The 14,485-nt window shown below is 42.5% G+C and overlaps 1 protein-coding gene and 1 long non-coding RNA gene across 5 annotated transcripts in view; both read right to left on the minus strand.

The window, feature by feature from the left end:
* Positions 1 to 7,949, minus strand: part of LOC121638779 — a 12,136-nt gene extending 4,187 nt beyond the window's left edge. The window contains exons 1-3 of the long non-coding RNA XR_006010070.1: positions 7,938 to 7,949; positions 5,385 to 5,391; positions 4,204 to 4,206 (exon numbers count right to left, since the gene is read on the minus strand). This is a non-coding gene — a long non-coding RNA (uncharacterized LOC121638779). The remainder of the gene's footprint in view (positions 1 to 4,203; positions 4,207 to 5,384; positions 5,392 to 7,937) is intronic.
* The window catches only part of inpp4b (inositol polyphosphate-4-phosphatase type II B), a 174,008-nt gene that overhangs the window by 38,905 nt on the left and 120,618 nt on the right, over positions 1 to 14,485 (minus strand). For all 4 annotated transcript variants that reach the window (XM_041983758.1, XM_041983757.1, XM_041983759.1 and 1 more), the window contains one exon: positions 8,483 to 8,666. In XM_041983758.1, coding sequence (XP_041839692.1) covers positions 8,483 to 8,666 — 184 coding nt within the window. The remainder of the gene's footprint in view (positions 1 to 8,482; positions 8,667 to 14,485) is intronic.

The raw sequence follows: 14,485 nt of genomic DNA on the forward strand, positions 1-14,485 counted from the left end.
TTTGCTTTAAGGTCTTAATATATTTTAAATGATTTTTAAAGTGTAAATATTAGCATTTTCGCTCAATAGCTTTGAGGTCATGTGACCTATTGACCCCAAAGTAGTCTAGAATGATAGTGCTGTCAAGGATGGTCAACATACACCACTTAGTATTTGCTTTAAGGTCTTAATATATTTTAAATGATTTTTAAAGTGGAAATATGAGCATTTTCGGCTCAATAGCTCCCAGGTCATGTGACCTATTGACCCCAAAGTAGTCTAGAATGATAGTGCTATCAAGGATGGTCAACATACACCACTTAGTATTTGCTTTAAGGTCTTAATATATTTTAAATGATTTTTAAAGTGTAAATATGAGCATTTTCGCTCAATAGCTTTGAGGTCATGTGACCTATTGACCCCAAAGCAGTCTAGAATGATAGTGCTATCAAGGATGGTCAACATACACCACTTAGTATTTGCTTTAAGGTCTTAATATATTTTAAATGATTTTTAAAGTGTAAATATGAGCATTTTCGCTCAATAGCTTTGAGGTCATGTGACCTATTGACCCCAAAGCAGTCTAGAATGATAGTGCTGTCAAGGATGGTCAACATACACCACTTAGTATTTGCTTTAAGGTCTTAATATATTTTAAATGATTTTTAAAGTGTAAATATGAGCATTTTCGGCTCAATAGCTCCCAGGTCATGTGACCTATTGACCCCAAAGTAGTCTAGAATGATAGTGCTATCAAGGATGGTCAACATACACCACTTAGTATTTGCTTTAAGGTCTTAATATATTTTAAATGATTTTTAAAGTGTAAATATGAGCATTTTCGCTCAATAGCTTTGAGGTCATGTGACCTATTGACCCCAAAGCAGTCTAGAATGATAGTGCTATCAAGGATGGTCAACATACACCACTTAGTATTTGCTTTAAGGTCTTAATATATTTTAAATGATTTTTAAAGTGTAAATATTAGCATTTTCGCTCAATAGCTTTGAGGTCATGTGACCTATTGACCCCAAAGTAGTCTAGAATGATAGTGCTGTCAAGGATGGTCAACATACACCACTTAGTATTTGCTTTAAGGTCTTAATATATTTTAAATGATTTTTAAACTGTAAATATGAGCATTTTCGGCTCAATAGCTCCCAGGTCATGTGACCTATTGACCCCAAAGTAGTCTAGAATGATAGTGCTGTCAAGGATGGTCAACATACACCACTTAGTATTTGCTTTAAGGTCTTAATATATTTTAAATGATTTTTAAAGTGTAAATATGAGCATTTTCGCTCAATAGCTTTGAGGTCATGTGACCTATTGACCCCAAAGCAGTCTAGAATGATAGTGCTATCAAGGATGGTCAACATACACCACTTAGTATTTGCTTTAAGGTCTTAATATATTTTAAATGATTTTTAAAGTGTAAATATTAGCATTTTCGCTCAATAGCTTTGAGGTCATGTGACCTATTGACCCCAAAGTAGTCTAGAATGATAGTGCTGTCAAGGATGGTCAACATACACCACTTAGTATTTGCTTTAAGGTCTTAATATATTTTAAATGATTTTTAAAGTGGAAATATGAGCATTTTCGGCTCAATAGCTCCCAGGTCATGTGACCTATTGACCCCAAAGTAGTCTAGAATGATAGTGCTATCAAGGATGGTCAACATACACCACTTAGTATTTGCTTTAAGGTCTTAATATATTTTAAATGATTTTTAAAGTGTAAATATGAGCATTTTCGCTCAATAGCTTTGAGGTCATGTGACCTATTGACCCCAAAGCAGTCTAGAATGATAGTGCTATCAAGGATGGTCAACATACACCACTTAGTATTTGCTTTAAGGTCTTAATATATTTTAAATGATTTTTAAAGTGTAAATATTAGCATTTTCGCTCAATAGCTTTGAGGTCATGTGACCTATTGACCCCAAAGTAGTCTAGAATGATAGTGCTGTCAAGGATGGTCAACATACACCACTTAGTATTTGCTTTAAGGTCTTAATATATTTTAAATGATTTTTAAAGTGTAAATATTAGCATTTTCGCTCAATAGCTTTGAGGTCATGTGACCTATTGACCCCAAAGTAGTCTAGAATGATAGTGCTGTCAAGGATGGTCAACATACACCACTTAGTATTTGCTTTAAGGTCTTAATATATTTTAAATTATTTTTAAAGTGGAAATATGAGCATTTTCGGCTCAATAGCTCCCAGGTCATGTGACCTATTGACCCCAAAGTAGTCTAGAATGATAGTGCTATCAAGGATGGTCAACATACACCACTTAGTATTTGCTTTAAGGTCTTAATATATTTTAAATGATTTTTAAAGTGTAAATATTAGCATTTTCGCTCAATAGCTTTGAGGTCATGTGACCTATTGACCCCAAAGTAGTCTAGAATGATAGTGCTGTCAAGGATGGTCAACATACACCACTTAGTATTTGCTTTAAGGTCTTAATATATTTTAAATGATTTTTAAACTGTAAATATTAGCATTTTCGCTCAATAGCTTTGAGGTCATGTGACCTATTGACCCCAAAGTAGTCTAGAATGATAGTGCTGTCAAGGATGGTCAACATACACCACTTAGTATTTTCTTTAAGGTCTTAATATATTTTAAATGATTTTTAAAGTGTAAATATGAGCATTTTTTGCTCAATAGCTTTGAGGTCATGTGACCTATTGACCCCAAAGCAGTCCAGAATGATAGTGCTATCAAGGATGGTCAACATACACCACTTAATATTTGCTTTAAGGCCTCAGTATATGTTTATTAGCACAGACAGACAGACAGACAGACAGACAGATAGATAGATAGATAGATAGATAGATAGATAGATAGATAGATAGATAGATAGAAAAAACTGTTTTCAACTCCATACATTCCAAGGTATTTATTTAGTGTAAATGTTAGCAGTATACCCCGATAGTTTACAGTTAACGTGAATCAGTTTCTTAAAACATCACTTGATAATACACATTTAAATTCGTGCTTTTATTTTGTGAACCGGGAATAATTTCCTTGCAGCAGTACGCTTGCATTTACCGTAAACTGACGGTAGGTGCGCACTGAAAATGTAGGAGCGGCTGGCTTGACTACGCTAAAACGAGAGGCGGCTGGCTTGACCGCAGTGCCACCACTGTGGTGTTGTCGGTCCTGACCAGAACATGTTGTCCTCTCAGAAGAGGCAAAAAATGTCTCAACGCCAAAGAGACCGCCAGGAGTTCCAGGCAGTTTATGTGAACCGATTGCATCTGCGAACTCCATAAACCGTTCACTGTCCTGCCTTCGTGTGTGGCACCCCATCCTGACATGGAGGCATCCGTAGTGACAACCTTCCTGGTTAACACGGTCCCCATGGGAACGCCCGTGGTCAGGAATGCCGTGCGTTTCCAAGGACGCAGAGCCTGGACGCATGCCAGCGAGATCAGGACGCGGCAGTGACCGTGACGCGTCGGACTCAGTTTGAGTGACGCAACCCATCGCTGGAACGGGCGCATGTGCAGACGGCCGAATGGGATCACCACCAGCGCCGATGCCATCAGCCCAAGCAGTCTCAGACATAGTCTGAATTTCAGCCACGCCCCCCTGCGGAAAAGTGCCAGACAAGCCCGAAGAGCTTTCACCCTTTCCACAGAGAGACGTGCCCGGAACTCGACTGAGTTTAGGGACAAGCCTATGAATGTGATGTCCTGAGTTGGGGACAAAACGCTCTTTTCCCAATTTATTGTGAAGCCCAGAGCAGCCAGGTGTGAAGTTAGCACCCTGATGTGCGCCTGAACCTCCTCCTGAGATTGTGCTGCAAGAAGCCAATCGTCTATGTACGTCGCCAGGCGCAGCCCCCTCTCCCTCAGGGGAGCGATGGCAGCCTCGGCGCATTTTACAAAAACCCGTGGACTTAGAGAAAGACCGAACGGGAGCACCAGGTATTCGTAACATTTCCCTTGGAAGGAAAATCTGAGGTATTTTCTGTGAGGGGGGTAAATAGGGACGTGAAAATAAGCGTCCTTTAAGTCTATGGAGACGAACCAGTCTCCTGGACGTATACACCGTATTAGAGCTGCGTGTGTCAGCATCCTGAACGTGTACTGTCTTAAGTATCTGTTCAGAGCACGCAAATCTAGTATCGGCCGCAGACCCCCGTCCTTTTTCGGGACGAGAAAATATCTCGAATAAAAGCCGCTCTGGCTTTGCTCTGGTGGCACAAGCTGAATTGCGCCCTTGTTCTGCAGGGTGGAGATTTCCTCCTGCAAAACACGAGCCCTGTCTCCCCGGGCCTGCGACTGCAGTATCCCGTGGAAACGGGGTGGGGTGGAGGCAAACTGGAGTCTGTAACCTCTGATTACAGTCTTCATTACCCAGTCCGATGCCCGACACATCCTCCACTGCGGTGCTTTTGTCCGCTAATGGGCCGAGTGGCGTTAGATTTGCAGACCCAGAGCGTACCAACACGCTGGGCTGCATTGCAGCAGGGCCTACTCCGCCTGTGACAGAGAGAGAGGCTGCCTGCTGTGGAGCACTGACGCCCTCTTGTGGCGACACGTGCATCAGCCCAGCCACATTCTGTCCCATTATTTTCACTTTTTTTATTGTCCATGTTTTTAATGGCTGCGCCCTCGGCTCGGAGCCTGGCTGCGCGCCGTAACAGAACTTTAATGAACTTATAGGGGAGGAGGGGAAGTGTGTGTTTGGGCACTGGTGTGTGCTCAGGCACTGGTGTGTGGCACCAGGACCCAGCTCTGGCTCCACTGAGCTCTCGGCAGGTCCGGTTCTCCTCCTTTTGGCGTGGCTGTGTGCGGGGCGCTCCGGCACACTCTCTGCACGTCTTATGAACAGTCCTGAACATGTCCGCATTTGCATTAGCGGGGACAGAACGTGTCCTGGAGGGGAGGGGGCAGGCGTCTGGCTGAGCCCGTTTATCCTCCCCAGCAGCTGCGCTCTAGGTAGCGCGCCTCTTCTTCTTGGCGCCCAGAGTGACCGGAGGGGCGGCTGGTTCCCTCGGAGTCACACTGGGGGCAAAGGGCTTCTTTGCCCAAGCGCCCTTGAGTTCCGGCGGTTTCCCATGAGCGCGGTCGCTCGCCTGCGGCTGACGTTTGCTGATGCGGTAAGCTGGCCGAGCTGTCGCTTGAGCGAACGTCTGCCGGGGTGCAGGGGTTGGAGTAGGTGGCACTTTTCTGGGGAGGCACAGCTGCAGTGCTTCACCTTCTCGCTTCTTCTCCTCACAGCGTTTTTGCATCGTGGCCACAGCCGGGCCGAAAAGCCCTTTCGGATCCACGGGCACGTCGAGGAGTTGAGCCTTTTCCTTTTGAGGCAGACTAGACAAATTCAGCCATCGGGCTCTCTCTTGAGCGACCATCAGGGCCATGGCTCTTCCAGAGGCCTGGACAGCGCACCTGTGGAGACGCAGACAGAGGTCTGTCACCACGCACAGTTCTTCCCACAGGTCTGAGGTCGGTGTGGTCGACATGTCCTCCTGTAATTCCGCCTGGTAGGCAAGGAGCAGCGACGACGCATTCAATGCTTTCACCGACAGTGCCACCGATTTATAGCCCTTCTCCGTCATGGATGACTGGAAACAGTCGGCTTTGGACGGCAGGGTGGGGCCCGCCGTAGTCATGGTGGACTTTTGGGTGGGATGGAGGTGGGACGCCAGGAGAGGTTCGACCGGAGGCAGGCGGGAAAAACCTCTTTCATCCATGTCAGCCCAGTCAAGCGCCGACCCTCCCTGGACGGGGTTCTTGGCGGAAAGAGGATTACTCCATGACCGGGTTGCCTCCTCCAGGCATTCCGGAAAGACCGGCAGCAGCTGTTTGGTTGAAGATTTTGCTCTCGGGAGCCTCTTTCCCTCGTAGCGGGACGTGGTGGTCTCCGTCAGGGTTTCAGGCCACTCGATGCCCAGCTTTGCAGCTGCTCTTCTACAAACGTCATGCAGGTCCACCGTTGCAACTGGGTTTGGAGAGCCGCTGCACGTGCCACCCGAGGCCACCGGCTGGACAGAGAAGGGTTCGATATCTCCCTCGTCCTCTTCGGAACCGAGGCTGATAGATTCGTCCCCAGAGTCAGAGTCGACTCCCGCGAAGTCACCGAGCCCCAGAGGGCTGGCTTCCTGCTCGTCAGGGTCGGTTAACGGGGCAACAGCATCTAGCTGGTCGCCCCAGCTGGTGCCCATAGGGATGGTGTTTCCCTGGCCACTCTCAGTCAGCTCCTGTGGTGGTGGGATGGTTACCCCCATCACTGGGTCTGTGGACGACAGGCTAGCTTGGCGTGCTAGCCTGCGCCTTCGAGTCTTGAGAGACAGGCGTGCACAATGCTCACAGCTAGTCGGGGATGCTAACGCGTCCTGGGCATGTTGCAGCCCAAGACACGAAGCACAAGCAGCATGGGTATCTGCCCCGGAAATCTTGCTACCGCATGCGCACGACTTGGGTGGTAGCTTGTCCGTCTCCATGGTGAGGAAAATTCCAAGCTCCGTGTTTGTCAGCTCCGATGGAAAAACGAAGCGATCTGCAGCTAGTATGGCGGCCAGCTGCAGCAGCTACTGTTTGGTGACAGCCTAGCTGGTTTCTCAGATAGCTGCGTAGTATCAGGAAGCGTCCGGCGACCGAGTGGTTAGCTCGCTCTGTGGACAGTAATGCTAGCCCTTTAGCTACACACGCCGTCTGAGAGGTTGCTTCTGGGAGCGAGAAGAGGTGTTAGACTAAAAAGAGATGGTCACGTCAAGCTTTTATAGCGGGAGGAAGCCCCTCCCTTACGGAGCAGACGTGACCTCTGCGTGCCAGTCAGGACTGGCGTAATGAAAAAGGGCTTCTGGGGACAGCGTCTGGGGGCGTGTCCCATAGTGAGATACCGAAACGAATGTTGAAAGAGAACCAGAACTATGTCTCTGCGCAATGACGCATAACTGTTGTAATTGATTTTTTTTTGTTTGATTTTTGTTTTTTTTTAAAATCAATATAATCTGGCAGGCCAGGTATTATTGACGAAGGACCAGTTTTGGCCCACGGGCCACCAGTTACCGAACACTGCTGTATGCGGACTCCTCAGCGCTTCTAATGAGACCTATCACAGTTGTATTGTCTGCATATTTAATAATGTGGTTTGATGTGTGAGCGGCAGCGTTGTCAGATGTGAGCAGGCAGAACAGCGGGGGACTGAGGAAACAGCCTTGGAGGGACCCTGTGTTCACTGTGATTGATCTTGATTTTTTGCTTCCTACTCTGACTTCTTGCTGCTGCTGCATCAACAAACTGAGGACCCAGTTGCAGGTGCCAGAGTCTACATCCAGCGACCTTAGCCTTTTTTAACAGCTTTGATGGGACAATAGTGTTAAAAGCTGAGATAAAATCTAGGAAAAATACTCTGTCATAGGTAACCTTTCTCAGGTGAGACAGGATGAGGCTGATCGTGGTGGACAAGGCGTCAATGGTTGAGCAGTTAGCCATGTACGCAAACTGGAGAGGGTCCAAATGATGTGTCCCTGTGACAGACTTTGACCAAAGAGTCTAACTGATTATTTGCCAAATCTGTAAGATGGACATAATATTGGTTCAAAGCGTTATAGTAGCATGACTACTGGTCTCTACAAACACACTGATACATGCATCTTCAAAAAATATATATTGTCCATGATCTGAGACTTGGAATTGAAAATAAAGATGCCACTTGATCAGACACACATGCTCATTCAATGTCTCTTACACACAAACACAGTTTGAGATCTTAATCAGAGTGCAGCCATGTTTATGCTGACCCGGCCAGGGGTTTACTTGGCCAACGTGTGTGTGTGTCTAATCAAGGATGAGAGGAAGTGGTGACAGAGCGAATGTACCAATTAAGCTGGCTGATTGGGCTCTATTCCACTGTGGCAGAAACAATCTCTCCACAACAGATTGCAATCTGACAGCACCAGATGTAATTCATTAATTATACTGATAAAAACGTCTCAACTCCATAAACCTCCATGCTGCTATACACGTTTGTTAGTTTGGCGTTTTTATGATGAGTTATGGATTTTTTCCTGAGTTTTTCTGTTTAGTGTGAATCTGTATGACTGTCTCAAAGCAACTGAAGGATTTAAAGTTATTTTGAGAAACTTTGAGTTTTTGGAGCTTTTGTTTACAACTAGCAAACTAGTCGGCAGAAATAACAGTAGCTGGAATGACCATTTTTAAAGTAAGTATAGTGTGGGTATGTTTAAAGTGTTTCAGTCAGTTTTTGCCAACATACCCACCAAAATAATCTCTAGATTTGACATACATCACTAAAACTATTCATTATGTGTTTGGAAGCAGAACGTTTGAATAAATAATGGAATCTGGGCTTAAATGAACTCATGAACACAGGTAAGGATTAATGTAAAGGGCTCTCCTGTCAGCAGTATTACATGTCAATGCTTTAAGTATTGCTGCAGCTTGAGGCAAAGAGGAATGGAGGGAAAATTGAGATGCAAGTGAAGACAGATGAAAGGTGTAGGCACTTCCCCACCTTGTCAGAAAGGCTCTTGAGCGCATCCCTCAGTCCAGGGGAGGAGTGCTCATGGGCAGCCTGAAGAAGCTGGTCAGCTAAGCTTGTGATGAGGGGTTGGAGGAGATTCATGGTGCTGAGTACCTCCTGAGCTTTGGATGTGTGCTCTGGGGAGTAGTAGATACACTGGTAGGCAGTGCTGAAGCTGTGGTGGAAAAAAGAAGAAAAGGAAAAGACACCCAAACATCAATTCAGATTTGAACATATCTGCTTGGAGAAGTGGCACAAATTTAATTTTAAATTAAGCCTGACCAGTGTTTGAATTATGGGGGAGCTCAGGGGAGCTGAGCTCCCCTGAAGAACACAGGCAAGCCCCTTTAAGACATTCAGCTGATAAGTTTAAAAGTTCAAGTTGCATTTAATTTTACACTAAGCTTCCTGATGTTTTTTAAAAAGAGAAAAAAATATATTAATTTTACGGCATTGTGTGCTTATTCGTTTATTTAATTTAATTAATAAAATCTTCCAAACAATGCAGGTGATCCGTTGTGCTTCCTTCAGCACCGTAGACTGCAGCATTGTTTGTTTGTTGTGTGCTGTGAAGGTCCATACGACAACTTCTTGATATACTTCTTTTTGTTTTAAAAAAAAAAACTTTCAGTCCCTGTTTTTGAATAAACAAGCTGCATACAGGAGTAGCAGAGTTTAATATTATTATTTTTTTTGGAAGTAACCATATTTTTGAACTCGCTACATGCATGTCTGAAAATAAGAAAATAATTTGAGCCCTGAGACTGACATACTTGTTTGCACTGAGATTAAAGCCTTTCGTGTATGAGGGTCATTCCAGGCTTAATAAAATCTGAGTTGAACTCAAGCATGACTGAGATTGGCACTTACAGATTAGGAACAAGAATATTTTCTGGTTATGGTGCAGTATGTGAATTCTCAAAGATTGCTTTGTTAAAACAAATGTGATGACAAACAAAAATGTTGAAATGTTCTCCTCTTTTGCAAATCATGATTTGTAATTCTCTTTGCAGACATCTACAGTTCACCTGCAGATATTTACAGCTCTGTTCTAACCAGTATTAACTCTAGCTTTACATCGCTGTGTCTCCTGATGACCTAGAACCAGTTAACACCCTTTTAAACTGTATTTTAGATATAAAGTCATGGATGGCAGAGAACTTCTTACAGCTCAACCAGGACAAGACTGAGGTTTTAATTATCGGTCCTGAAGACAAGAGAGGGAGCATCTCATGCAAACTACAAGACTTTAAACTTTCTCAGTGTGTGAGAAATCTGGGTGTTCTTTTCGACTCTGAGCTGAACTTTACTACACACATTAGAAATGTCACAAAGACAGGCTTTTATCATCTTAAAAACATCGCCAGAGTCCGCCCGTTTCTCTCTCTTGCCAGCACGGAGGTGCTGATGCATGCTTTTATTTTTAGTAAATTAGATTACTGTAATGCCCTGCTCTCTGGTCTTCCCAAAAAGAGTACTTCTAGCTTACAGTTACTCCAGAACTCAGCGGCACGTGTTATGACAAGGACCAGGGGGCGGGAACACATTACACCAGTTTTAAAATCGCTGCATTGGCTCCCCGTGCGTTTCAGGATTGATTTTAAGGTTCTCTTACTTGTTTATAAATGTCTTAATGGTCTTGGGCCTTCTTATTTATCTGACCTGCTTTTAGACTACAAACCCTCGCGGACCCTGAGGTCCTCTGGTACCGGCCTTTTGGTCATTCCTAAGGCGAGGACCAAAACACATGGCGAGGCCACGTTCCAATATTGTGGTCCTCGCCTGTGGAACGGCCTGCCAGAGGGCCTCGGGTCTGCAGAGACTGTAGATGCTTTTAAAAAGAGGCTCAAGACACATCTTTTTAGCTTAGCTTTTAATTGAACTTCTTAATCATTTAGTTATTTGACTAACAATATTATTAGTTTATTTATTCAGTTATTTGAATTAATTTATTTATCTATTTTGTTTATTTTTATCACTCATTTGTATCTTGGTCTTAAATTGACTTTTTAATATATATTAATTTTCTTTTATTGTTCTTATTACGTTGATTTATTTATGCTCTTTTATGTATCTTATACTGTGTTTTATTTTCAGCTTTTATCTTTTTTTTTTTTTTCTTTTTAATCTTTTATCCTCTAGCTCCGGTGTTCCCTCATGGGGATCCTCCACATCGTGGGCTGTCTCTCCGGCCTGCAGGGTTGTCGCTGCGGGGGTCGACCTGGACGGGATGGCTGACGGGCCCTGCATTGCAGTCCTGTGGCTGTGGTGGGGGCCCTCGCCTGACCCGATCTTGGCGGCTCCTGTGGCGATGGCCTCCGTGGTTGCTGGTGGGGCGCTCATGGTGTGGATGGGTCCCCAAGGTATTGCTTCCTCACAGTGGTGTCAAGCCAATCGTCTTTTATCTTGTCTTTTAGATCTCTCTCTCAAACTTTGTTCTTAAACCGTTTCAGTTAAAGAGACAGGAACTAGAAGGAATAGTTTTAATTCTATGAAAAGAAGAGTGGCATCATCTGTTTGTGTTGTGTGATGCGCGCTTGGGTGTGTGTGTGTGTGTGTGTGTGTGTGTGTGTGTGTGTGTGTGTGTGTGAATGTGTGTGATTTCAAATGTAAAGTAGATAGCATTTGCATTATTTTACTCTTAGATTTTTAATATATGTTTTTACACTGTAAAGCACTTTGTATTGCATGACAATGTATGAAAAGGGCTATACAAATAAAGTTTGAATTGAATTGAATTGAATTGGATATTTTTTTATTCACTTCAAGATAAATACGGTTGACTTTTAGTTACGTTAGCTCAAAAATTCAAAAGTTAAACAAAATGTGATTAGACTGTGATAGATATCTTGAATAAAAATGTTGGTTTGTTGCTCTTTGTAAAATTGTTTACCCTATATCCTCTAACTATATTTACTTTTGATCAGTTTGTCAGTTTATAACCATAATGATTAAAATGTTTCCCAGTTCCATGCTGTTTTCTGACAAGAACAGAGTTATAACCCTGATCAGAAACGAGACATAGATGGAGCTGGTCACCGTTTTGGGTTAGGGTTAGTAATGTAGGATGCACTTTTTTTCCTTGTCTAATTTATGTTTTTCTGCTTTTAAAGTGTCAAAAGAAACACCTTCTGGGTACTCAGCCTTAACTGTCAAATTAGACTTGCAGTCCAAAGTCAACCCATTTTTGGTCTATGAATAATTAATACCTTTTTCATTTCAAAGGAACCACTTAGTGACAGCCAGAAAAGAAAAATAGAAAACACTTTTTGTCAGTTCATACATTCAGGTCAAATCACTCCAATCAAACTGTCTCGCTGGGTGAAGTTTCTGTGACTTTCAGTGAGTTTCTTGCCAGCAGCTGTGTGGAGCAACACAGTCATTTGTAAGCCTCCCAGCTAGTTTAAAGTCAGCTCTGCAAGCCTTAATGTAGGCTAGACCCCTGAGCCAGATCATAGCTGACTTGAGAGACAGAACGAGGTATAAGACTGGCAAGAGGCAAGAGAGCTGGCATCATGCAGAAAGGGAGAGGAAGAGCTTCTTTGAAAGTCGCTCTGCATGGAGTTGGACTACCTGATGTGTCAATATGCATGAAATTCTGAAGGCCTCAAGAAATCAGCTATAGTGGATACTAGCCACTTACTATGTCTTTGGCTGGCTAATTTTAAAATCTTGGCCTTGTCATTCCAGTTAATGAGCCCCCTGGAGGATTACCACCCACACGCTCAAAGCTAATCAAAAGAATCACTAGGTGAAAGTGAGACATTGGTGCAAACAGTGTGAAGTACATGGAACACCACCATTTCTACAAGCTAAATTTCTTTTCAACCATACCTTTATATGGTTTTATTTCCACTACAGCATTGAATTATCTAGTGCTACAAAGTACTGTTAAGTTGGTAAAATTCACCCCCTGTGAGCTTATATTTCCTAATGATATTATGCAGAACTGCAGAGAAAAAGACCCTACAAGGCTACAACAATACAGACACTCTTAAAATCTGCAAAGGAAAATACTTCTAGAGGAGGACAACTGCTTTAGCAACTCAGATTCAATAAGAGCTCTGTTGACTCATAAGTACAAATCCAATCTCATTAGGGAACCTGTGCAGGCAATAATGAAAGCTGGGACCTGCCACCTGATGCTGGAGGACAGAATTGATCCCCTCTAAGGCTGGCTATGGCAAGGAACTCTAATTGCTTCATCAGCTTTGTTCTCAGTCCAAACAGGTCTGCATAGATGGCAAACCATGCAAACGTAAAACAAGACAAATCTGTGAATGCAAATTTGATGTGAGGCCAAAGGAGATGCACAAGTGGATCTGATTACCATTTCAAGCCTTGGGTAGGTTTTTCATACCCAGTGCACCTCAGGAGTGTTGTGTGCCAAGTTTTCTTTCTTTTTTTTTTTTTTAACATGATGCCAGAAAAGCAAAAGACAGACAATAAAATCCAATACAACAACACTCCAAGAAGCTCTGCTTTTGCAGAGCTGAAAGTGCTTATTTTTTTGTTGAGGATGTGACAAACACATGGTGATAGAACCCCAGAAAAATTGTTAGTTTGTGCTGTCATTGGGCTCCAGAAGAAGAAAATTCTCCTGACTGTTTAGACCTAAAGTTGAAGGGGTTTAACTTAAAGTTGAAAAATAAAACAAAATAAAACAGAACTCATTCTACCCAAATCCTTGAGTTGCATTTAAAGGAGTTCCCTTCAAAACTTGGCACTAAATGAGTGCTTTACATCAAAGTAAAATATTTTTGGTTTGCCATTTTAACACACCATTTAGGATGTTTGATCTTCTGTATTTGCACGTTCATGTCATCTGGAATAATAACAAGGACTGGGAAATGACTTGGAAAGGAATGGATAAGGTGAGATTCTCCTTCTAACACTATGAGGAAATATGCTGGAAATTATTTCATTTCTTTCTTCGCACCTGTTGGGAATGTTAATGCAATGATTGGAATTCTTCACATGAATGTGAGGCAGTTGTCTAGTCACCATGTTAACTTTCTGGTGCATGCTGGTCATGAATATTTATGAGTATGTCAACAGGCCTGAGAGACTCATTAGTTTAAATTTCCATACAAACTGCATATAAAGTCTCAGTTGAACTCTTGTTGTTTATGCCTCTAAAGGTTCAAACTATTACCTATAGTAATTAGTTATTGTAAGTCAAATTGTCAAGAGTTCAAATGTATTAAAGATTAAAGCAACGTGTCATTTCAAGCAAAACATGTTAAAGTAGCAACTATTAACTTTTACATCTGCAATGATTTTAGTTCCAGACTGGCAAATTAAATCAGATTAGCAGCTTTGCCACAATCCATCTGATTTACATCAAGAATCTCTATTTATATCCACCAACTTCACAATAAAACAGTCACAATAAAAAGCATTGATAAAATAAATAAATATTACATGGACTCATGAACTTGCTAAATATTCAACAAAACAGGGTCACTCTCTGACAGTGAGACACTAGCACACTTCCCTGTCCCAACAAAATCCATTTATCATGCAAATGTAAGTAATTGATTGATGAAAATCTCTCAACAATAACAATCTCTTTACCTACCCAAGTGTCATTTCAAGTCTTGCTGTATGTGACAGACTGTCAAATTTCAGTATTATGTGCCAGATAAAATCCCAGTTCATGCAGAGCAATGGGGACTGTTGCATCTGGAAGTAATTGTAATGAACAGTCATAAGAGCACTGACTAAGGTATCATTGCAAATTATTTTTTTACTAAATGCAGCTGTGTGTAACAATGGTTCATGCTATGTATAATTTCATTACTGCATATCAAAATTTATTTAATCAGTCTGACCACTGGACTCACTTACTGTTTCTAAAAGATGGATGTAGTGACAGTAATATCATCCATGGAATTGTTGAGGTTTAGGCTGACATTGTCTCTTGTTCTCGGAGGCAAAAGTGACACAATAGATCAGACTTTGAAATGAAGATTTTTCATCTGTCTATTTTGT

Source organism: Melanotaenia boesemani, chromosome 4 (assembly GCF_017639745.1).
Source record: "Melanotaenia boesemani isolate fMelBoe1 chromosome 4, fMelBoe1.pri, whole genome shotgun sequence".
Lineage (NCBI taxonomy): Eukaryota > Metazoa > Chordata > Actinopteri > Atheriniformes > Melanotaeniidae > Melanotaenia > Melanotaenia boesemani.